Here is a 24,346-nt window from a genome sequence, read left to right as displayed (position 1 = left end):
TACATTATAATTTACTCATAAAAAAAGTTTTATAACAAAATGTTGTATAAAGTAAAAAACTTGTTTACAGGTTTACAACAAAAAATCGGTAATGCAGTAGAAGTAAAAATGAAAAAAAAAAAAAAAAAAGGAAAAAAAAGAAATGCACGGTGTTTATATATCTACATGTGGGTACTTATTGGTTTAAATTTATCCTCTTACAATATAAAAAAGTAAAGAAATATTTGACAATATCCTGCATTGACATTACTAATTATGGGGGTTATATATATAAATATATATATATACAGATTTACATGTATGTAAAACAAATGTACGTACATATTTACATATATGTCGTACAAATGTTTATACACATATACGCGTATAAGTGGTACAAATATGTTTATACATAGTTACACGTATGTATACATACTAACTTTAAATAATACATTTTACTCCAAAAATGAGTACATAAAAAAGGTAAAGGACGGGGGAAAGGTATATTAAAACACAAATAACATATAATAAATTAAAAAAATAATAACAAATTAAAATGACTAGAGCAATCAACTTCGCACAAATTAAAATGAAATAGGAATAAAGAAGAATAAAATAAAATTCAGCTAAAATGATGGTAGCTCATTCAGCGCATCTGTAATTACCCCATATTGTCATAATTCCATACTGTGCATAATTCTATACTGTCCATAATTCCAAACTACCCTACGGATCACACGTTCTGAAGATATAAAAATGTTATTCTAATTTTCCATTGGACGAGTTAAAAATACTCATAATTTTGTTCAAGAAATTTGTGCTTTAATAATTCGGAAGGGGAAGATCTAAGAGCTGGATCAATTTGCAATATATTATATAAGAAATCACAAAATAAATCATGTTTAATAATTTTGTACAATGGTAAACACCTCTTAACATGCTTAACAGAATTTATACTGGATGCATTTTCTGGCCAAGCTAATCTTAATTGATCCTTATTTATATATTTTGATCCATTAGTTTTTGCAGCTTCGTATAGCATTTTTTTGGGTATTGGATGAATAATACTTTCCATCATAGCTAAATGTTCTAAATGTTCATGAGTTCTAAATAATAAGGAACCCGTATAAAGTTCAGCCAATACACAGCCAAAACTCCACATATCACTAGATACATCCCATCCTAAATTTAAAATAACTTCAGGAGCTCTGTATTGTCTTGTATTAATTATAGAACCATGATAATCACTTTTAAAAGTTGCACAGCCAAAGTCAATTAATTTAATACCTGTCGACTTAGTTCTGTAAATTTGTACTTTCCTTCCATCAGTAACTCTTCTGACTGTTGTTAATGTTTTTTCAAAATAAGGATCATCTAATAAAATATTTTCCGGCTTCAAATCCGTATGTGTTAAAGATAATTTCCGAAGATAATTTAATGCCTTCAAAATTTCTATACAATACAGTTTAATGTCCTCTATATGAAAACCATTGTAATTATTTTTTGTTATAATTTCATATAATGATGGACCCAAAGGCTCAAAAATTAAACACATGTGATCATAATACATAAACTTACCATGATATTTTACAATATTATTATTTTTAATATCATCATTTTGAATTTTTTTCAAAATGTCTGCTTCTATTTTTGCAGATTTCGTATATTTTTTTATATTTCTAATAACTTTCACTGCATAATATTTTTTCGTATCTAAATGTTGACAGAGCAAAACTCTTCCAAAAGTTCCATCCCCCATTTTACGTATAACAATATAACATTCATTTAATATCATTCCTTTTTTCCAACTAAAATGAACAATTTCATCATCTGAGTCATTATTTTCTTTTTTCTTTTTCTTTTTTTTCTTTATATCTTCTGTATAGGAAACTTTCGTTCTATTCCTCTTATTCACATTTTTTCTTCTACAATATATATCAGATGATTCTCTTGATATCGTTTTTTTATAAGAATCACTATATTTATCTATATGTTGTCTTTTTCTTTGCGAATAGGTATAATAACTATCTCTCCTTAGAGACATGCTTGAGCCTTTTCCGCGTATGCTGCTTCTTCTACTACTATTGCCACTGTAACCTCTACTACGCCTATTACTGAAGTGCCCCCTTTTTTTATTTCTATGAAATTTATTATTAAATGATACACCGGAACTTCTGTTTATTTTATCTTTATATCCAATGTGTCTACATCCTCGTTCGTTGTTTCCTCCACCTACTACTGCTCCTCCTCTTTCTCTTTCTGTTCCTTCTAATTCTTCCAGTTCTCCTTCCTCTTCCTCATCTTCTTCAAATTCTTTCCTTTCATAATTCCCATCCGATTTTCTTGAACCATCATCATGAGTGGTGATACTATTTCTATGAATTTGTGATTTACCTAATCGATTCTTGTCCTTATAACTAGTTTCTGCTCTACTTCTTATTGTATTATTGTTAACAGTATATCTATTATTTCGACTAAAATATCTTCTTTTGTTATATATTCTGTCTACGTACATTTCCTGGCTTTGCAATTTACTTCTGAAACTACTCCTACCATGATATATTTTCTTTTTCTTTAAAGTTGCTCCATCATTAAACAAGTAATATTCGTTATTATAAAAAATATTCCCTTGTCCAAAATGAGTGTCATAATTTCTTCTACCACTATATATTCTCTTCTTATAAGAATAATAATTTTTTTTTCTAGACAAATTATAATTTTTTACATACTTATTTTTATGATCTTCATTATTATATCCTGATTCTATATATACTTTATTATGATGTCTCTGATTCTTATCATATATTCTTTTCATAGAAGAATAACTACGCTTTTTCCAATTTTTATATTCTCTTATATTTTCTTCCTCATCATAATTTTTATATTTTTTTACAAACCTCGTTTTATGCTTCGAATTACTTAAACTTCTGTAACTTCTATAGCTTCTATATCTTTTATGTCTTAATAATTTATACCCATTATTGTTACTACTATTATTATTGGTATTATTATTGTATGCATTATAATTATTATTATTATATCTGTAATAGTTATTATTTCTCCTGGACTCATAATAATACCTATTGGGGCTATTATTTTTATATGTGTTTGAGAAACCCATGTATTTATTTTTTATATCGTTTATATAATTTCTACAATAATTATATATTCTATATTTATTATATTTTTCATTATTATCAATGTACTTGTCTTGTAACATTTTAACCTTTTACTTTTTCTTTTATATTAATATTTCTACTAAGATTTATGCATGTACAGCGTTCATGAAAAATCATCCGTTATTCAAAAATAAGGCATTTTTTGTTTGTAACGCACGTACTAATTTATGTATGTACGTACAATATTTTCCGTATACATACATATATATATGTACATATTGTTCATTAAAAAAGTTGTATATAACCTGTTTCATATATATATATATATATATATATATATATATATATATATAATATATATATATATATATATATATGTATACATTACATGCTTTATGTACAAAATATTGTACCCACCTATTATTCACATGTATATAAAATATATATGTAATTATGCAATAAAGTTTCCTATTTTTTTAAACGAAGAAGTATATATTTTTAATTTTAATTATTTATTCATTATAAAAAAATGAGAAAAAACGTAAAATTGAAGTTTACGCGCATGTTTTATTATTTACTAATTTATTTCAAATTTTTTATTTTGCTTAATTTTTTTTGAAGGTCATTATTACGAAAAATAAAGAAGTTAAAAAAGCACACTTTTTTTGAAACATGGAATTTAAAAAAAAAAATAATAATTTCCAAAATTTAAACCTTTTTTGATAATAATAATATACAATTTCCTTTTTTTACAATGTTAAGCAAAATAATAATGTAGAAAGATACTATCAGCTATTTTAAATAATTATACTGTGTTACCATAATTGTCAAATTCATTATATGCTCCTTAAGGAATGTACTGTAATGAATCAACACTGTATTATAAAATAAAAATTATGTTATTATATATGCATGTATATAATATATATATATATATGTAATTATTATTTATATAAGTATGTTTTTAACTTCATATAAAAGTTATCTGGTATAAAGATATACGAGCATAAGGTATGCTTTAATGTTTTTCCAAATAGGTCAATTATGTAGCAAACATTTTTGTATAATAAAAAGAGCATGGAAATAAAATTTAAAAATATAAATAGTTTTAAAAAAAAAATTTGAGGTAATATTGAAAATTCCTGTTTTTATACTTTTATAAAATCAGAGTATAATAAATTTTTAATAAAATTTAATTGAAGAAAATTTTTTTTTCCCATATTTATATAACAAATGATAATGAAACTTCTTTTTTCCTAGTATATTTTTTTAAAAGAAAAAAGAAAAAAAAGTAATAAACTGCAAATCAAATTTGGTAAAATGTATATATATATAATGCTACATTTTAATTTCGTGTTATTTGAATAAATATTACAAAAATGTTTTATATTTTTGTATTATGTAAATATTAAACATCACATTTTTGGAGTTACTAATTTTTATATATAATATTTATATATATATATATATATATATATATGTATACATGTACTTATTTTTATATAAACTTTTTTAAATTTTGTTATGTAAAGGAAATATTTATTATATATAACATTAATACACAAAGCTCCAAAGAACTCTATGAATTTTAATAAAAAAATGATATTTTGCAAAATAAAAAATAGCATGCCTTTACATATGTAAGTATTATTAATTTTTTAAGGAAATACACGTAGTGAATTACATATAATTAAACGAAGCACAGCATTTTATGAAAATTATTTTACGGGTGTAAAATTTACGAAAATAATAGTTAAATGATAATGTACGAATGAAAAGCCAAAATTAAAAATATTTTTAAATACTAAAACGTTAAGAAGTACGTTTATTAAAAAAAATATATCTTTTTACATATAAAAAATTTGAAAATTAACAATTTTTACTTTAGTGTCTCTCGTATATATAAGCAAAAAGTATATCTGGAAGAAATGACACAAAAGAATTATTTTTCCATTTTATATTAAGACATTCGAAAGTAGGGAAAAATACTTATAACTTATAGTTTATATATTCACCATTCGATTGGTTATAACTAATGTATTTTTAAACTCATAAAACTGCATATATATTAAGTTTTCCTTTTTTATAAACAAGTGGAATGGACCTAAATAAAAATGATAAATCTACAGGGTGCAAGAAAAATGTGATTTTAGAAGTGAAAAATGATAATAAACTAGAAATTTATGAAAGCCTATATCTTACTATTAGGGAGTTTGAAAAAGATTTTGGAATATTAAATACAAATTATTCTCTAAAGGATTTGGAAAAAGTGTTAAACCCTGTTGAATTTGCTGATTTTAATTCATTTCTTGCTTATTCTATTTGTTCTATATTTTATTGCTATTTAAAAATATCTGGTGACTTTCTAAATAATCACCCCATCAAAACTAAATTAAAAAATGTCCAATCATTAATGAAAGAAATAAAAGAAAAAATTAAAAATAATAGTGAAGAAAAAAGATCTCTTACTATTAATAAAGAAGCTTCGAAAAGAATAATAGATTCTTGCGTTTCGTATAATAAGGATTTAAAAAAGAGAAAATATTAAATCAAGATTTCTAATGTTTTGTTCTTAGTTTTAAAGAGGAACATCTAATTTGTACCTTTATGCGTTCTACTTGCAAATATGTGCAAGTGTAATTAAGAAATTTTGAATACCTTAACAGAACAGTTAAATAATTATGCATTTGGCATTTATCCAAAATTAACAAACTTTTTTTTTTTTTTTTTCTTTTATTGTATATAGAATGGTTTGAGACTTTTCAAAAGCCATTTCTTTGATGCAAATTGTGTGAAATAAGCTTTTTTGCTGTTAATTTTTGTTCTTTTTTCGTATAACCTTATACTAAATTTTCTTTATTTTCTTTTTTTTTTTTTTTTTTTTTTTTGTTATTCTCGTTAAATTTTAATAAAACGATTAATTTTAAGAGGCAATGTACTTCTGCGTTTTTACAAATTAACAGTATGCAATTTTCTTATTTTTTATTTTTCATTAGGTTAAGTTGAAATATTTGATACAACAAAATCTTTTAATGTACGTTTTCTTCAAATCTTAAAAACAATTTGCATCCATAATACATATATATATATGTACATACACATATAAGTTAATTATATTTATAAGAACTTGCGTGCAAATTGTAGTAATAACAATAATTTGGAACAAAAAAAATATACGTTAAACATTTTTAATAATTTTTTCACATTAAGATTGCGTATTTTACTCCATGAATATAGAACATTAGCTTCTTCTTTTTTTAAAATAATAAAACACTTTTTCAAAAAGTTGAATAAATGGACATTTTAAAAGTAAATTATTCTATTCTTGTCTCTTCTAAAATGTTACACTGTAAATAAATATGTCTCTGGTTTTATGTAGAAAATTATTTTTTTTTTTTTCTTTTCGTAGATACGTTCGAATAATATGTAATAAAACACGTGTTCATTTATTATAATATCAACTTTGCAAACATATTTTTTTCTTTAAATTCCTTGTACGGCTAAAACAGATTGTATACAGAATTTTATAACATTTCGCTTACATTTTTGCAAAAACAAATGATTAAAAAGGTTTATAACAGAAAAATTTTCTTTTCCTTTTTTAAAAACTTCGTGAGTTAAATTAGAACGTTTACATATGAACATATTTACATTTATAATTACATATAAATAAAATAAAATTATCTTATGTAATAATATAATTAAATGTTACAGCTAAAACATTATAACTTTTAAACATGGGGTGTATGTGTTAACGTTTGGTATCGTATATACAATAAGAGTTTAATTATAAAAAAAAAAAAATATATATATATGTATGTACATAAAAACTGTTCGATAGAATTAACAATACTATTCTAATATTAGACAATTTAACATGAACAAGTCATAAAAATATGATATTATGTGTGTGAAATGAAAATGTATATATTATATATATATATATATATATATATGTAATATATAGCTACATTAATATAGGTTGTATAATAAATCTGAGCCATTCATTTTTTATTGCAAATATATCTTTAAAACTATAACGTGTACATATTTTTATATACAATGAAATAGTATTTATATAAAAACAAAATATAAAATACGAAGTTCAAAAACGAAAATATCCAACAACGAAAAAAAATTCGTAAACGATAATTTTCAATTTGTAGTAATTCTATATATATATATATATATATATATATATACAAAAATTCAATTCCAGATTATTTAAAAATTTTTAGTTAATATGATGCATCGTACCAATAATTGTGCGATTAAACAAAAAAAAAAATGTATAATATTTATATATAATATATATGTATATTTTCATATATTTTTTTTATATCATTAGTATATCAATTATATTGTGAATATATAATATTTCTTTTGTTTTATTTTTTTTTTAGTGCGTTTCCATGCATGTAAAGAAAAAAACCCATAACATTTTTTGAATCAATGGAATTTAAAAAAAAACAAAAAAGCTATTTGTTATTTTTATTTTTTTTAAATTAATTTAATTTTTTTTATTTAGCTCGTGTTTATACAATTTTATGATATCTTAAAAAAAAAAAATTTTCTCGTAAGAAAAAAATATAAAGATTAAAAAATAATTGTATAAAAAAAATGTTTATACATCATATACATATATATATAATATATATATAAATATATTAAAAAAAACGAAAACAAAAAAAATATTATATTAACAAATATAAAAAATATATGACGTATATAAAATAATATAATATAGTAATATATATATATACATTTTTATATAAAGTTGTACTTTAAAAATGAAAATAATTTAAATATAAAATTATTTTTTTTTTTATTTATGAACGAAATTGTGAGAAATTGTTGAAAATTAATAAGAAATAATAAATAATGGAAAAGTTAAATTTTTAAAAATAATTTTCTTTTGTTTTGAGTCCTTTATTTTTTGTGAATGTTAATTTTTTAACTGTTTAGAAAAAAAAAAATTATGTAGATTATAAAAATATGTAAATTATATAAAACTAATTTTAACGTTATTTCTCCGATTATAGCACATAATAGGTTCATATGAAAGAAGAAAAACCTGAGTGTCACATAACGGGAATTTTTTTTTTTTAAATATATATATATATATATATATATTTATTTATTTATTTATTTATTTATTTTTCATTATTTGCAAAAGAATATACAATACATTTATAAAGAGCGGTACTTAACAATGCTTAGAAAATACAAAGGGAAATTTGATAGAATTGAATGAATAGTACAGATGCATTGAATAGAAATTTTTTTTTTTTAAGGTAAAAATAATCTTCACAAGTTTCGAGAAAATTATAGCAATTCATTGTGTATATAAAAGTACATATTCAAACACAAATATATATATAAAAATATATACATATGTATATATATGAAAAATGGCATGAGATATATTTCTAATATTTGAAGTGGATATTTATTTTAAGAATAATTTTTTGCCTTTAGTACATATTTGTAATTTATCATGTTATAAAAATTATAATTTTATGAAATCATTAAAAGAAAAAGGAATGAAATGATTCTGAAAGGCGGTTACACTTCCGTAGTTTCTATCATTTAAAAGTGTGCGCGTGTATTAATATATATTTATATATATCTATATATGCGTATAATATAATTTCTGTTGAAGACGACCAAAGTTACTGTAACAAAACATCTAATATATGTAACGTTTTTGCTTTACCTATTTATTTAATTTTATATATATATATGTTTTTATTTTAATAAATACAAGCAGTAACAACAAAATATTCCGAAAAAAATTGCTTGAACAGTTATGCACATCATTACAACATAATATCTTTCCTTGTGGGACGTTAAAATTTTTTATAGAAAATTAACCTTCTTTAATTCAATAAGAACAAAAGAACAGTCTTTTTTTTTTTTTTTTTTTTATAAACTATTTCTTTCTGAAATTACTGTAATCAAAAAAAAATATATAAATAATAATAATCGTAAGTGATAGATAACAAATAACAATTTAGGGGCATAAAGGAAGGTTCGTTTTTTTTACACCTTTTATATGATATTTATAGTTTTTTTTTTTTTATAAAGTTTTGAATAAATGACTGATGTACAAATACAAAATCAAACTAGTAACTTCAACACTAGTAAAAAAGAATTTGAGAATAGATATGATGATAAAGCGTTAAGGATTTTATGCGTAAAAAACATACCAAAAGAGACAAAAGAAAATGAACTCTTGGATTTATTTAAACCTTTTGGTACTATAGAAAGTATTAATCTTAAAGTGAATAAAAATGTTGGACCTTACGCAATTTATGCTCATGTTCTTTTTAGTGCTCCTGAGGAGGCTAAAAGGTGTCTAAAGCAAATGAATGGAAAAATTTTAAGTAATATTAATAATGAGTTTATATAAAATATGTTTTGTTACCGCGTAATAGTTAGAGTTTCATTTTTTCATTATCCTTCTGCCATTATTCGTTTTTCATTAATTGTCTTTCATTATTAGTCATTTCATTATTAGTCATATCATTCTTAGTCATTTCATTATTAGTCATTTCATTATTAGTCATTTCATTATTAGTCATTTTATTATTAGTCATTTTATTATTAGTCATTTTATTATTAATCATTTCATTTGTCCATCTCTTCATAAGTTAATAGTTTCATTTTTTACATCATTGAAATAAGAGTAACACATATATACTACATTCTTTTATAAATTATGAATTATTCAGAACCATTTGGCTGATCAACTTTGTCTAATATTATTGTGTTATGTGTATTTATGTATGTAAGTATACACATAAATGTATACATTTATGTATGCGATATTTTTATTGATTCATTTTGTTGCAATTCGTTTAAATTCGAAATGTAATTATTATTGTAAAATTTAAAAAATTTTTCAATTTATGTAGAAGGGAGAGCTTTAAGAATAGATTTTAAAAGGTATAACAACAAATTAGATGATGATGAGAACAGCAATTTTAAAAATTACAACAATAATAATAATAGTAATAATAACAATAATAATAATGGAAATGGCAATAATAATAAATACCATAGAAAAATAAATAGAAACAATCAATTCTATAATAACAGACATACCAACAATAATAAGCGACCTCCAAGGAATGTAAGTTCTCAAGATATTTAAAAATATTTGGTTGAACATTTGATTTTATTATATTTTATTGCCTTCATTGTGGGAACATGAATGTTTGTGCATATATATATACATATGTATGTATGTATGTATGTATATATGTATATATGTATATATGTATGTATTTATATACATATATATAAATTTTTTTTCATACGATAGGATGGCCCATTAACGGACGATAATAACAATCTTCATGATACAGAAACAAAAAATTTTAGGGATTATGAGGTAAATTTGAAATAACGTTATATTTGTTAATATGCTTCTTATAATTTAATATTTTTAATCGTTTTATGAAGTGAATTTTTTAATTTGAGAAATTTTGCTTGTGTATTATTATAGTTAGCTTATGTAATTTTATAATTCAAATTTTTTGTAACGTCTTTTATTTTATATATAAAGATTGGACATATGTAAATATATATATATATATATATATATATATATATATTTTTTTTTTTTTTTTTTTGCATTACCTACTACAGCAGGTGAACAAGAGGCCTCGAATGGGTAATACAAACGAGAATACAAATTTTATAAATGCTAGTAATCTAAATAATGACTTTGATTTTAATAAATTACTAAAAGATTATGGTGATCGACAACTTTTAAATAATTTTAACAGTGATGATAAAAATAATGAAGTAGAACAAATTATACAAACATTAATTAAAGACATGATGAATAAACCCGCAAGAATAAAATTATATTTATGCGACCACCTAAGGCAGTGTGCGCAACATGTTTTTAATAGACCAGTTGTAAGTTTAAACTTAAATAATGACTATATTAAGAATTTTAATGCTGTTAATAGTACTAGTAATGTGAACAATGTTAGCAGTGTAAGTAGTATTAGCAATATTAACAGTATTAGTAGTGTTAACAATATAAGCAGTGTTAACAGTGTTAGCAATATTAACAGTATCAATAGTGGTTCCTCCTTTATTCCATTTAATCAGCAAGAACAGCAAAATATTATATCTAATTTAAATAACTACGTAAATATAAAGGAGCCGAATTTGCAAAACATGAATAATGATATGTACAACGTACAAATGACAACCATACGTAATAGCGCCAATATACCAAACAGCTGTGGTACAGTAACAAATAATGATTTTTTATTATGTAATAATAGTAATATGGATAGTGGAAGCACTATGAATAATGGTAATAATATGAATAATAGTAGTAATGTGAATAATAGTATTAATATAAATAGTGGTAATAATATGAATAGTGGTAATAATATGAATAGTGGTAATAATATGAATAGTGGTAATAATATGAATAGTGGTAATAATATGAATAGTGGTAATAATATGAATAGTGGTAATAATATGAATAGTGGTAATAATAATAATAGTAGTAACACGAAAAGTGTTATATGGAAGGGCATTCTAGAAATGAGAAATAAAGAAAATTTAAAAGTAATAGGATATGCATTAAATGGTAATGTGAATGCATTTTTAAATAATAATATTAAAAACATTGTTATAAATCATAGGAAAAAAATGAAGAATTTACCTAAAATGGAAGCTGCATACTATTTTGAAATTGAAAATAAAGCAGATGAAAATATATTTGAATCATATAAAAATTATTTTAATAGTAAAGATAGAGTCGGTTTAGCATCAACAGATAATAATTGGCATATATATATTATATTTCCAGGTAGTCCAATATTTAATGAATTTTGTAGTAAGAATATTAATAATAACAATTTAAATAATATTTTTATTGGAGTTGTTTGTTATAACCCTCAAATTTTAGATAAAAAAAACTCATTTCCTTTGATGACACAAAATGCAAATAATAGTATGAACAATTTAAATTCAAATAATAAGACAAATGTAAATTACAATAATAATTTGAATAAAAATATGAATAATTCTAATTTTAAACATAAGAATAATTTTATGAATTCTGCAAATAATTTTGAAAATAATAAGAATATTAATTCGTATAACAATATGATGATAAAAGAAAAAGGAAATAACATGATGAATGTAGCAAACTCTCATATTCAGAACAGTGCATTAAATTTAAATAGTAATATGATGAAAAGTACTCGAAATAATAACGCAATTAATTCTAATTATATCAGTAATATCAATGCTGCTACTACGACTATTAATAGTACCATGGCTACTACTTCAACTACTACTGCTACTGCTACTGCTACTACTACTACGAATAATAATAATAATAATAATAATAATAATAATAATAACAATAATAATAACAGTAATAATAACAATAACAATATTGACAATAAAGCTGATTTTCCATGTGTTTTGGGTAACCAAAATATTCAAAAAAATAATTCTCAAAATAGTATCCTTGTTCCAGCACATCAAACAAATGATACATTCAAAAATTCAAATGAAGGAAATGAAAAGGAGGAAAACAAAAGTGAAATACCAAATTGGCTCAATCAATTTAGTTCGTTGGCCGCATATCTTGTCAAAAAATAAAATTAAAAGGAAAGGAATATCCTTTTTTTTTTTTTTGTTTTTTGTTTTAAAACATTTGCAACATTTGTTACATTTTACAATGTTTTCTTCTTTTTGCTTCATTTTATAATTTGTTTGTTTACTCCCTTTTTAATACTTATAGAGGCAAAACAGTCAATCTTATGTTTTGTTGTATACAAATTAGAAATGGAGGAAGAAAACGACAACAGTAGGATACATATATGAATAATATTTAAGAATATTTTCTTGGAAAAATGTGCATACATGTATATATAAAATGCATATGCATATATATTACCAATTTAGTTCTTAGCAACTGTGAAAAGAGAACTCAAATAATCCTTAACAATGATATGCATTTGCATTTGTCATAATGCGTATTTTAATACTTTTTTTTTAATTTTAAAATATAGAATTTTACAGATATATACATATATATATGTATGTATGTATTTTTATTCTAATTCATCCTTTTATGGTGCATATGCCCCTTATTTATTAATTTTTATATTAAACTTATTCCCTTAAGTTTAATATGCAACCTACAAAAGGATGCCCATTTAAAAAAAAAAAAATATAAATGTAAAACTAAATTCACATGTTTATTATTCTTTTTTTATACATTAACAAATTATTTAAAAATAAATAAATTAAAAGCAACCCCCCATGCTGTTTATTTATATATTAATTTATGTATGTATTCATTTTTTTTCTATTTTTAAACACGTATGTTCATAAAGCAATTTGGTGCGTCTGAATATAAGAAATGTGTATAAAATGTGTATGATTTGCTATTATTAATGGGAAAGGCTGATCAATTAGGAAAATTGTACTTTGTAATATGTTAAGAATTTGTAAGTATCTTTTTTAACAAAATGTACTGGATCATATAAAGGTAAGAAGCGTCCAAAGTGAAAAATGCCCATATGTCCATGTATAAATAAACAAATATATATACGTAAGTACGTACACAGGTACACAAATAAATATATAAATGTTAGCTCTTGGTATTATACTACTAGGTTGTAGATCGCATTCCTCCAAATATAGTATATCTCCTTTTTTTTTACTTTTTTTTTCCCTTTCCTTTAAAACATTTTTAACTTAAAGTTAATTTTTTTTTTTTTTTTTTGTACAAAAAAATATTTATATTTTCTTTATCCCAGTTTAATAATTAAAAAAAAAAAATCTTATTTGTTTTTTTTTTTAAAATACTGTTTCACACTTAGACAAAAATTTATGCACATACATGTATAATATACATACATATATAATTATATACTTATATAAAGATATACACATATATAATTATATACTTATATAAAGATATACACATATATAATTATATACTTATATAAATATATACACATATATAATTATATACTTATATAAATATATACACATATATAAATATATAAACATATATAAATATATACACATATATAAATATATATACACATATATAAATATATATATACATATATAAATATATACACATATATAAATATATATACGCATATATAAATATATATACATATATAAATATATATACATATATAAATATATACACATATAAATATGTAAACATTTATAAATATATACATGTTCAAAAAGAAAAGTTACTTATTAATTTTGCATTATTTACTGGTTAAAGATGGAAAAGCTCTTGTATCATTTATATTAGGGGGATCCCTCTTCTTAAAAATTTTTTCATCAAATTGCATTTTTGTTTTATTTTCATATTTATTGTGCCAATTAGCATCATCTGTTTTTTTGAAACTTCTAAAACTTCTTCGAAATCCTGGAATTCTATCAACTCTTCCTCCTTCCTCTAAAATATATTGATAAACATTTATTGCTTTTCTTTTTGGATGTTCTGACTTATTTTCTTCTTCTAAATTATCATTACGTTTTGTAACAGTACCAGTTGTTTTATTACTTTTTTCATTATTTACCTCATTTTTTTTTTTCTTTTTATCAACACTTTCTATGCTTTTATTTGAATTTAATTTTTTCTCTTGTTGTCTTCTATACATATCATAATCAATAGTAACTGATTCGTGTTTTCTCAAAACGTTCGTGTTTTCTTCGTAATTCTTATTTTTTAAATCTAAGTAATTTTCTCTTTTCATACTGTCGTACCTACCACTACTGTCGTTATAATCATTGAACATTTTCTATAAAAATGGAAAACAAAAAAATTGTTTCCTTATGTATTATATACATATGTAACAAAGGGTTGGGTATTATAAGCATTATAAACATTGCTAATATACGTGTTTAAAAGGGGAAATATATGGGTGCACAAAAATTAAAATGAGGTGAAATACACACAATATTTCAAACATAAGGATATACGATGAAAAAAATATAGCATGCAACAAATGAACATTGGCATTTGTTTTTATTTATTCAAAAGTTAATAAATACAATTTGAGAAGGTAAATATAATATGGCCGTATACATCTACACATATACAAATATATGCATTCCATATTTTCCCTTAAAAAAAGTATATACTTATATATATACGATGCATGATACATATATATATATGTATTTTTTTTTTTTTTTTATTAATTACTACTCCATAATCAAATTTATTATAATTATATGATGAATTGTAGTTCCTTCTGTCCATATTCATTTTATAATCGTAATTTCTTGAACCTCTATAAAAATTATTATTTCCTAAAATGTTAGCAGAAGCATTGCTATAACCTCCTCTTTTTCTTGAAAATTTATTTCTTATATTATTACCTCTTACATGAAAATTGTCACAATAGCCTCTATTGTAACTACTCTCATTTAAATCATTTATGGAAGTAATTGGGTATTTATTATATCTGTCATTGTAAGGATTAAGTGGTTTCTTGCTATTATATTCTTTAATTACTGGTGAGGAATTATTATCTTTAATTTCACTTGCTCTTTTTTTCTCTATATATATTAGCAAAAAAATGAAGAACTAATATAAGTGCCGTCATGTGATTTCCATGTGTGTATATGCATATATATACTGAAGTACATGTGCACTCATACACATATATAGATGCACATATATAGATACATATATATATATATTTATATATGTGCAAAGAAAATGAGTATACGCTTGAAAACAATTTTACACGTAGTATTAGCAAAAAAAAAAAAAAAAAAGCAAATTAATTTTCCTAGGTATTAGGTAATTTATTGTGATATGTAAATACTATTTATTTATATGCATGGTATCATATAGGGCAGTGTAACAAATATATTTATTAGATCAGCATAAAAATATACATCATATATCTAAACAATAATTTTGGAGAATGGAGGGGGGGCAACAAAAAAAAAGGTGTTACACATGTATATGTATATATATATATGTATATATATATATGTATATATATATATATATGTATGCATGTATGTATGTATTGCGAAAGGGTTTGAAAACAGCTTCTTTATTTTACCGTGGCTATTATTATTAATCCGTCCTCCGTATGTATCATTTATTTCATTTTTCGCCGATTCTTTTAGTTTTGCCTTCCCGCTTTCTTCCTCCGAATTATCACTATCAAAAACTGAGTATTTGTTCGTTGTATGAACGTTATATCGAATCTTCGTCGCCATACCTTATGCAACTTTTTTTTTCGTAAGAAAAAGGTATACACATGCATATAACATAAGTAATAAATATATATATACATATATATATATATATACAAATTAAAAAACAGTCACTGCAGATGAGGATGTAAATAATGTTTTTTACTTTTTTTATAAACCTTAATTTTTTTGACTTGTTTTGGTTTTATTATGTTATTCTATTTTTCTGGTTCAAATAAAAAAAAAAAGTAAAAACCTTTTTTTATTCAACTATTAAAAATACACGGTAAAAAAAAAAAAAAAAAATTTTATAAGCAGTAAAAAATATATTATAATGAACTATAAATTTTATAATTAATTTTGTTTTTTATTTTTTTAATTCACTATTGTTAATTTGTACATTCAAAAAAAAAAATAAATTAATATACTCATGTATAAAATATATAATGACATATTATGTATATATAATATTATATTATACGCTAAATATATATTAAATTTATAATGTATGTATTTTTTTTTTCTTTTTTTTTTGATCATTTCATATGCCCAGGAACTTTTTTTATTTGTTTCATATAATATATTATTTTTACATATATAATAACCTACAACCCATATATATGCATATATATATATATTTTTTTGACTATCTATTGATTAAAAAAAAAAAAAAATGGATATTTTGCTATAAATGGTATGAAAACACATTCTTATCTCGTTATAAACTAAAAAAAATATAAATTTAAAACAAGTTTAAGATCAAAAAAAAAAAAAAAAGGGCGGGAGATCATATTACCTTATTATTACTCAGATGTGTGCAATAGTATATTAAGTATATATTTTTTAATACGTTTTTTTCAAATTTTTTTTTTTTTAAAAAAAATTCTTTAGGCTTCTTTAATTAATTTACCAACAGTTTATGCAAACATTTCTAACACTATTTTAATGAAAAGTTAACAATTGTATTAAGTTTTTATGTTCAATAAATGTAAGTGAAAAATCATTTTTTCTTTTGTGATAAAGAAGATTTGGGGGAATATACTTACAGATGATAAACAGAAGCTTCAGTATTTACATGTATTCATATAATACTCCTACAAATAAACGCTTAAACGTATGGTCAATAAGTATACTTTGTTTTGATAATTTTGTAGTTTCTGTTTTATTTCATCTAATTTGGATTTATTTTATATAATTTGGTTTCATTTAATCTAATTTGGATTTATTTAATCTAATTTGGTTTTATTTCATCTGATTTGGTTTTATTTCGTCTGATTTGGTTTTATTTCATCTGATATGGTTTTATTTCATCTGATTTGGTTTTATTTTATCTGATTTGGTTTTATTTTATCTGATTTGGTTTTATTTTATCTGATTTGGTTTTATTTTATCTGATTTGGTTTTATTTCATCTGATTTGGTTTTATTTCATCTGATTTGGTTTTATTTCATCTGATTTGGATTTATTTTATATAATTTGGTTTTATTTAATCTAATTTAGTTTTATTTAATATAATTTAGTTTTATTTAATATAATTTAGTTTTATTTTACTTCATTTTATTTAAACTCATATTTTACGGTACGTATTATTCCACCTTTTTGTGTAAATTCGTGTTTTTTACTTTTCATTTTTTTTATCTTTACTTCATATTTCTTACAAGAAGCATATAAAGATTTTTTTTTTTTTTTAAAAAAAGTATAATCCGTCAAAAGTTAACACACCATATACCATACACTATGTTTCATGCTGATCTGCTTAAATTAATTTTGTGTATACACAAAATTGTAAAGTAGTATAAAAGAAACCAAATTATATGACTGAAAAGTAGTATTCTTAAAACGTTGGAAATATAATCTCTCATGCTGAAAGTAATCAAGTCTGTAAAGAAAAATATGTGAATAAAAAAAGTAAAAAATTAATAAAATTGTGAGATATATAAAAAAAATTCTTAATAATTAAAAAAATCAAAATAAATATAAGGTACAACTACACAACATAGAATGAAAATGAAAAAGCATAATTTTATATATATGAATATATGGAAAAAAAGTTCTCTATTTTTCTGATTAAAATTGAACACTCCCGTTTGTTAGGCTAATTTTATAATTTGCTTATATTTATTAAGGCTTTTCCTGTTTTTTTTTTTTTTTTTTCTTTTTTTTTTTTCGTTCTTATCCTTTTCTTTTTTTATTTGTTCTTCCTTTTCTTTCTTTTTTTTTTTTTTATTTTGTTTTTCTTTTCGTTCTTCTCTTTTTCCCATTTCATTTCTTTTTTATCCTCTTCTTTTTTTTTTTCCCGTTTTCTATTGATATCCCATTTTGAACGTACATAATACCAAAAATAAGAAATAGGGCAGTGATTCCTTCACACTTCTGGTCAAGTTCATTTTTTTATCAAGGACTGCTTTGAAATATAGAGTAGAAAACAAATAGTGAGAAAGAGATATTATTGCACCTATTTTCATAAGAATAATTGTTATTGCATCTGTATTAACAGAGAAAAAATGCATGAAATATACTACACTTAAGTTATTGTATAACCAGAACTGAAATATCATTACTATTGCATTAATGCTAAATATATATAAAGCAATTAAATATATGAAAAAATAAAGAATTAACATAAATTTATATTCATGTTGAAATTCCATGGCTTGGTTAAATAGAACATATGTTTCTGAATAAAAATAGGCATTCTTGATACCACTTTTTTTAATGATATTTTTTATTTTTGTGAAATTTTCTACATTCTTGTCATAATTGCTTGTATAATTATGTAGCATGAATCCTATTCTACTGCTGGTTATATTATGTTTCTCGTCCATCTGAGCATTAAAAAGGGAAAAAGGAATAAAAAAAAAAAATGGTAGCGTATTAGTACATTATGATATATGCAACATGAGAGAGGAACAAAATGGCTGTCTATTTCCGCATTTCTGCGTATATTTATCCCCCTTTTTTTTTGAGCGTACCTTTACGTAATTTTCATAGAATAAATGGGGTGTTATCGTGTGGATTTGGGGTAGAATCGTATTAATATTATTATGATAATCTGTTTTAATTGTAAAAATATTACTATTGTAAACTCCATCTTCTTTCATAGTTAACCATTCATAAATAATATCATAAAAGTTATGGCATATTACTCCTTCACTAATACAAAAGATTTCTTTTAATTTTTCCAAATGGAGTAGTTTGTGTTCATATTGTGGAATGAAATTGTTACAATCATTCATATGCTCTTCTAGATCATATATATTATCGAATGGAAATGTATTTATACAATCATTTTTAATTAACTTAAATGCATGAACCCATGACATAATGGGATCATTAATATACCCTTCCTTTTTCAAAAATTCTATTAACTTTATAATATTATCCATATTTTCTTCTTTTTCATAGTCATATTCATATGAAGAAGGTAACACCAAGTAGGCAGGTTCTACTACATACCCTGCTTTCTTTTCAAAATTTTCTACAAAAGTCCTTAACTTTGAATATTTGCTCATATATGTGTAAATATCATATTTTGTTTTATTAGTAATAAAAATACATAAGAACAAAGCTAAAAATAATAAAAGGAAAAGCAAAACAAGGAATGTAAAACCCTTTTTATACGATTTAGCATTTTTGGATTCTTTTTTTCTTAATTTTTCTGCCTTTTGTTCTGTTTCACTTTTGCAATTACAACAATTAAAGTCATTTGTCTGATCCTTGTATACCCGCTTCTCATCAGAACATTCATTTACATTTATACATCCTTTCTCTTTATTCATATTAATATCACACATCTCTCCTGTTACGAGTATTCCATTGCAGAATGTATTACACTTGTTATTGTTTCTATTATGATTGTTTTGCACTTTTATTTGCGCTGCTCCAATATCTACATTTTTTTCCCCTTTTGACAGTTCAATTATATGCTCATGAGATTCATTGCTTAAACGAAAAATTGTCTTTTTATTCTTGTATAATAGTAAGGAAAATATATTGTTAAAAAAGGATGCGTAAAAAAGGAACAACGAAATAATTGCAAATATAGAACATATACAGAACTTCTTAACAATTGTGTAACTGCATGTAAAACCAACGAGATATATAGCTATAAGTACCATCGAAATTTTCCCAACGAAATATAAGGATTTGTACGTCGCATGAATGTGCTCTTTGCTCATATCTGCCAAGTCGTTCCTACTATGATCACTGCAGTTATTGCTGCCACTGTTACTACTGCTATTACTTCCATTACTACTGCTATTACTTCCATTACAACTGCTATTACTTCCATTACAACTGCTATTATTTCCATTACTACTGCTATTACTTCCATTACTACTGCTATTACTGCCACTACTACGGTATGCTTTTTTTTTTTCTAACTTTTGAGCCATTTTCTTCGAGCATGCCGCTACGCATTTGTTATAGTAAAAAACAGTAACACATAGGTATAGAAAACTCAGGAAAAAGAGGACATAGTAATTTATTAGATAAAATCTTAGTACGCTTATTTGAAATAGTAAACTAAAAAAAAAACTTGAGCAGAATGAAAACAGCGTTAATATATACATCGAAAGAAGTAGAACTATCTTTCCCTTAAATTTCAGTGTACTCGATGATATGTAATAATTAATATAAAAAATTATAAATAAAAAAGAAAGAATTACAAATATATAATTCGTTTTTATTCCCACAATAAATGACTCAGTTTCGTTTTCTTCTAATATCTTCTCGTTCATAACAGAAATATGCCAATTTCTTTTCTTATTCAACTGATGTGTAAAATTAGTACCATCTGGGTTGTTAATAACTAAATGTGTAATCTTTTTTTCATTTATTAATTCTACATATCTATTTAATGTTCTATACCATTCATTAAGTAGTACATCATCAGCATTTTCATCAAAATTATAAACAAATAAATAAGCTTTAACACTTTCTGATATATCTGATAATACATCCTCTAATTTGTTACGTGATTTTTTAAAGGTATTATGAGGGTAATATAAAAAGGTAGGTAATAAAATAATTTCCCTACTAAAAAAGGTTTTTACCGATTTGTCATTTTCCCTTAACAAATTATTAAAATAATCATTCCAGTTATTCACCAAGTCATACTGTCCATTTTGTAATTCAGCAACTGTGTAAAGACCTAATACAAAACATTTCGTACCATTAAATGGAATGTCAAATTTTTTGCACATATTTTTCCATGTTTTTTTATTCTCATTTTTATCCTCAATTTTATGCCCGTTTTTATCCTCAATGTTATTCTCATGATTTATTTGTTTAAAGTATTCAAGTAAAAAAAAAATATCTTTCAATGAACTATAATTTAATATATTTTCACATTCTTCTTTATCATCTAAATAAAACAGTAATGTTGCTGTCTTTTCCTTTTTATAAAACTTGAAAAAATGGTCAACATTTTTCCCAATTTCATTATTCGACTGAACTAATGTATCGCTTGTTTTTATTACGTTTATTTTGAAATATTCTACTCCTTTTATCTTGTTCAAAAAGGATTTAAACAATACAAATGCACTATTATTAACATCTGCAAACAAACTATTACAGAAAGAAATACTTATTATCATGAATATTAAAGAGCCGATAATCATACTCAGAATAATGCACCATGGTTTATCCATTGTTAATTTCACATATTTTTTGCATATAACACGTAAAATATTTTTCCTACTTTTCTTTTTTCTCTTCCTAAAGCTATTGCTTCCTGACTCATTACATTCATCTTCTTCCTTTCTTTCACAGTAATGACCATTATTTAACATATACATATTGTTTTTTTTTTTCGATATATTTTCCTCTTCTCCTGTAACGACATTCATATCAGAACCATTGCAAGGATTCCTGCTACCGTTACAATTCTCACATCGTTCATTTTCACTAAACATAGTACTCCTCTTCTTCTCATTCGTGCTGTTATAGTTGTAAGGGTATCCCTCCATGTCTACTTTATTAGCTGTTTTGCTTCGTGCTCTCCAAATTTGAGAAATAGAGGCCTAAAAGTACTGCACACCGAGCAAACACAAAATACTGAACAAAAAATACAAAATACAAAACAGAAAATATAATATATAAAATATAGGATGTCAGAACAGAACAAAAAAAAAAAAAATAAATAATATAATAAAATAAAGCAAAATCGAAAACGAAAACGAAAACAAAAGCAAAAACAAAAACAAAAACAAAAACACACAAAAGCTACAATAAAAAAAAATTTCCTATTTCTTCTGCAAAACTATAACAAACTAAAGGAAATTTCTTAGCAATTTTAAGGATGATTATTTTAACACATTTTTAAATTACATATATTATAGAGATGGGGACAAAAAAAAAAAGAACAATTTTATTATATCTCAAAAATAAGTAGTCACAGTTACATGTTCAGAAATAATTTTACAGTATTCTCTTTAAAAAAAAATTAAAATATTTTTTTTGCAATACATGTTCTTATATAACTACACCCTAGTTATGCGTCTTTTAAAATGTTTACTTGATATGAGTAATTTCGTGCTCTTTAGCATAGCCCATATTTACTTATTATATTCCTTAAACAGCATGGTTGCAATTTTTTTTTTTTTTTCCTGCTCTAATGTAAATGCATAGATACAAACTTACAGACATTTATATGCACATGCAACATGTAGTCCCCCCTTATTATTAGATGAACAGATTTAATTTCCTTTACAATTGCGTTTGAACGTGTATGTGAATAGATCCTTTTTTTTTTTTTTTTTTTTTTTTACACTTTTAATATTATTTAATCATACGATAATTTTCACCTTAGCATGCAATCATGTTTGAAGAACTTATAATTTCAGTAAAAGGGAAATAAAGAAGAAAAAAAATTATTCGCACCAATAATAATAAGAAAATATATTGCTACAACTAAATTAAGCAAGCACCTGTTGCATGTGCAAATTTGGAATGTTTTGTTTAAAGAATTAAAATATTATTCAGAAAGTAGAGAAAGGAAATTGCATGGGGAAAAAAAAAGGAAAGCTGATTACCCCCAATTATGTCCTTACCATTTATTATACGAAAAATGCAAAATAGGGACATTCTATTTTGTGTTACACGTATGTAATACTGTTATTCTTTAATAAGCAGTCATTTATTCAATGTTTAACTTTTTTTTTTTTTTTTTTTTGTATCTCTACTTAGTATTACGAATAACAATAAAAAGCCTAGTAAGACACCTAGAGTTAGAATTCGTATTAACATACATATATATAAGATATATGTATATATATACATATATATTTTTTTTTTTTTTTACTCTTTTGCTTTATATACAAATGAGTTGCCGTGCATATTGTACTGTAACTGTGTGTACATAAAATTAAGCCTATATAACAAGAAAATATTTTCAGATATTTCATAATATTTTATATTCTTTATTTAATAAAGATGAAAAAGGCACGCATAATTTTCATATAAGTAACGCACATGCTAATACTACTACTACTACAACTACTACTACTACTACTACTACTACTACTACCGTTATTTTATTTTAATTGTATTAGTTCGTTTTTCCTTTTTATGTAATTTAAAAAAAATAAACATTTTCACATTGAAAGTAAAATGGAAAAATAACAGTTTCTGCATTAAAAGGAACTTGCAATTTTGTTCTTACTCATTTGTAATATATGTTTTATAGCTTTTTCATTTTTCTATTTCTTTTTTTTTTCCTTTTTATTTTTGCTAAATAACCTTATAATACTATATATAAAAAATAAATAAAATGCAATTTTACAAAGAGAAAAAAAAAAAAAAAAAACTATAATCTCAAAAGTTAAAATATGAACTTATTAAAATTAACTTACTAAAAAAACTATTTTAATATTTTGTTAAAACATTTTTCCATTCTCATTTCCCATATTTTATAAATACCCAATAAAAATGTGTAATAGAACATTTTACTTTATTGGAAGAAATAACTATATATACTACACATTAACATGAAGAAAAAACAAAAACAG

The 24,346-nt window shown here is 23.1% G+C and overlaps 5 protein-coding genes across 5 annotated transcripts; 2 read left to right on the top strand and 3 right to left on the bottom strand.

Annotated features, from left to right (window-relative positions):
- Positions 1–763: 763 nt before the first annotated feature.
- Positions 764–3,199, bottom strand: MKS88_004624 (protein serine/threonine kinase-1; the record flags this gene model as incomplete). Its single annotated transcript, XM_067217816.1, has 1 exon — positions 764–3,199. One exon carries the CDS (start codon positions 3,197–3,199, stop codon positions 764–766), a length of 2,436 nt encoding a protein of 811 aa, XP_067072206.1.
- A 1,997-nt stretch (positions 3,200–5,196) lies between these two features.
- Positions 5,197–5,646, top strand: MKS88_004623 (uncharacterized protein; the record flags this gene model as incomplete). The annotated part of the gene is made up of 1 exon (XM_067217815.1): positions 5,197–5,646. The coding sequence occupies one exon, from the start codon at positions 5,197–5,199 to the stop codon at positions 5,644–5,646; it is 450 nt and encodes a 149-aa protein (XP_067072205.1).
- Positions 5,647–9,195: 3,549 nt separating this feature from the next.
- Positions 9,196–12,743, top strand: MKS88_004622 (RNA-binding protein; the record flags this gene model as incomplete). The annotated part of the gene is made up of 4 exons (XM_067217813.1): positions 9,196–9,484; positions 10,016–10,233; positions 10,426–10,494; positions 10,755–12,743. The coding sequence occupies 4 exons, from the start codon at positions 9,196–9,198 to the stop codon at positions 12,741–12,743; spliced, it is 2,565 nt and encodes an 854-aa protein (XP_067072204.1).
- Positions 12,744–14,380: 1,637 nt separating this feature from the next.
- On the bottom strand, positions 14,381–16,361 carry MKS88_004621 (uncharacterized protein; the record flags this gene model as incomplete). The annotated part of the gene is made up of 3 exons (XM_067217812.1): positions 14,381–14,920; positions 15,328–15,683; positions 16,202–16,361. 3 exons carry the CDS (start codon positions 16,359–16,361, stop codon positions 14,381–14,383), a joined length of 1,056 nt encoding a protein of 351 aa, XP_067072203.1.
- A 2,370-nt stretch (positions 16,362–18,731) lies between these two features.
- MKS88_004620 (uncharacterized protein) lies at positions 18,732–22,306 on the bottom strand (the record flags this gene model as incomplete). The annotated part of the gene is made up of 3 exons (XM_067217811.1): positions 18,732–18,822; positions 18,960–19,162; positions 19,310–22,306. The coding sequence occupies 3 exons, from the start codon at positions 22,304–22,306 to the stop codon at positions 18,732–18,734; spliced, it is 3,291 nt and encodes a 1,096-aa protein (XP_067072202.1).
- Between the last annotated feature and the right edge of the window lie 2,040 nt (positions 22,307–24,346).

The sequence above is a fragment of the Plasmodium brasilianum genome, chromosome 12 (genome assembly GCF_023973825.1).
Source record: "Plasmodium brasilianum strain Bolivian I chromosome 12, whole genome shotgun sequence".
In the NCBI taxonomy this organism is placed as follows: Eukaryota; Apicomplexa; class Aconoidasida; order Haemosporida; family Plasmodiidae; genus Plasmodium; species Plasmodium brasilianum.
This window is presented reverse-complemented; position numbering and strand designations above follow the sequence as displayed.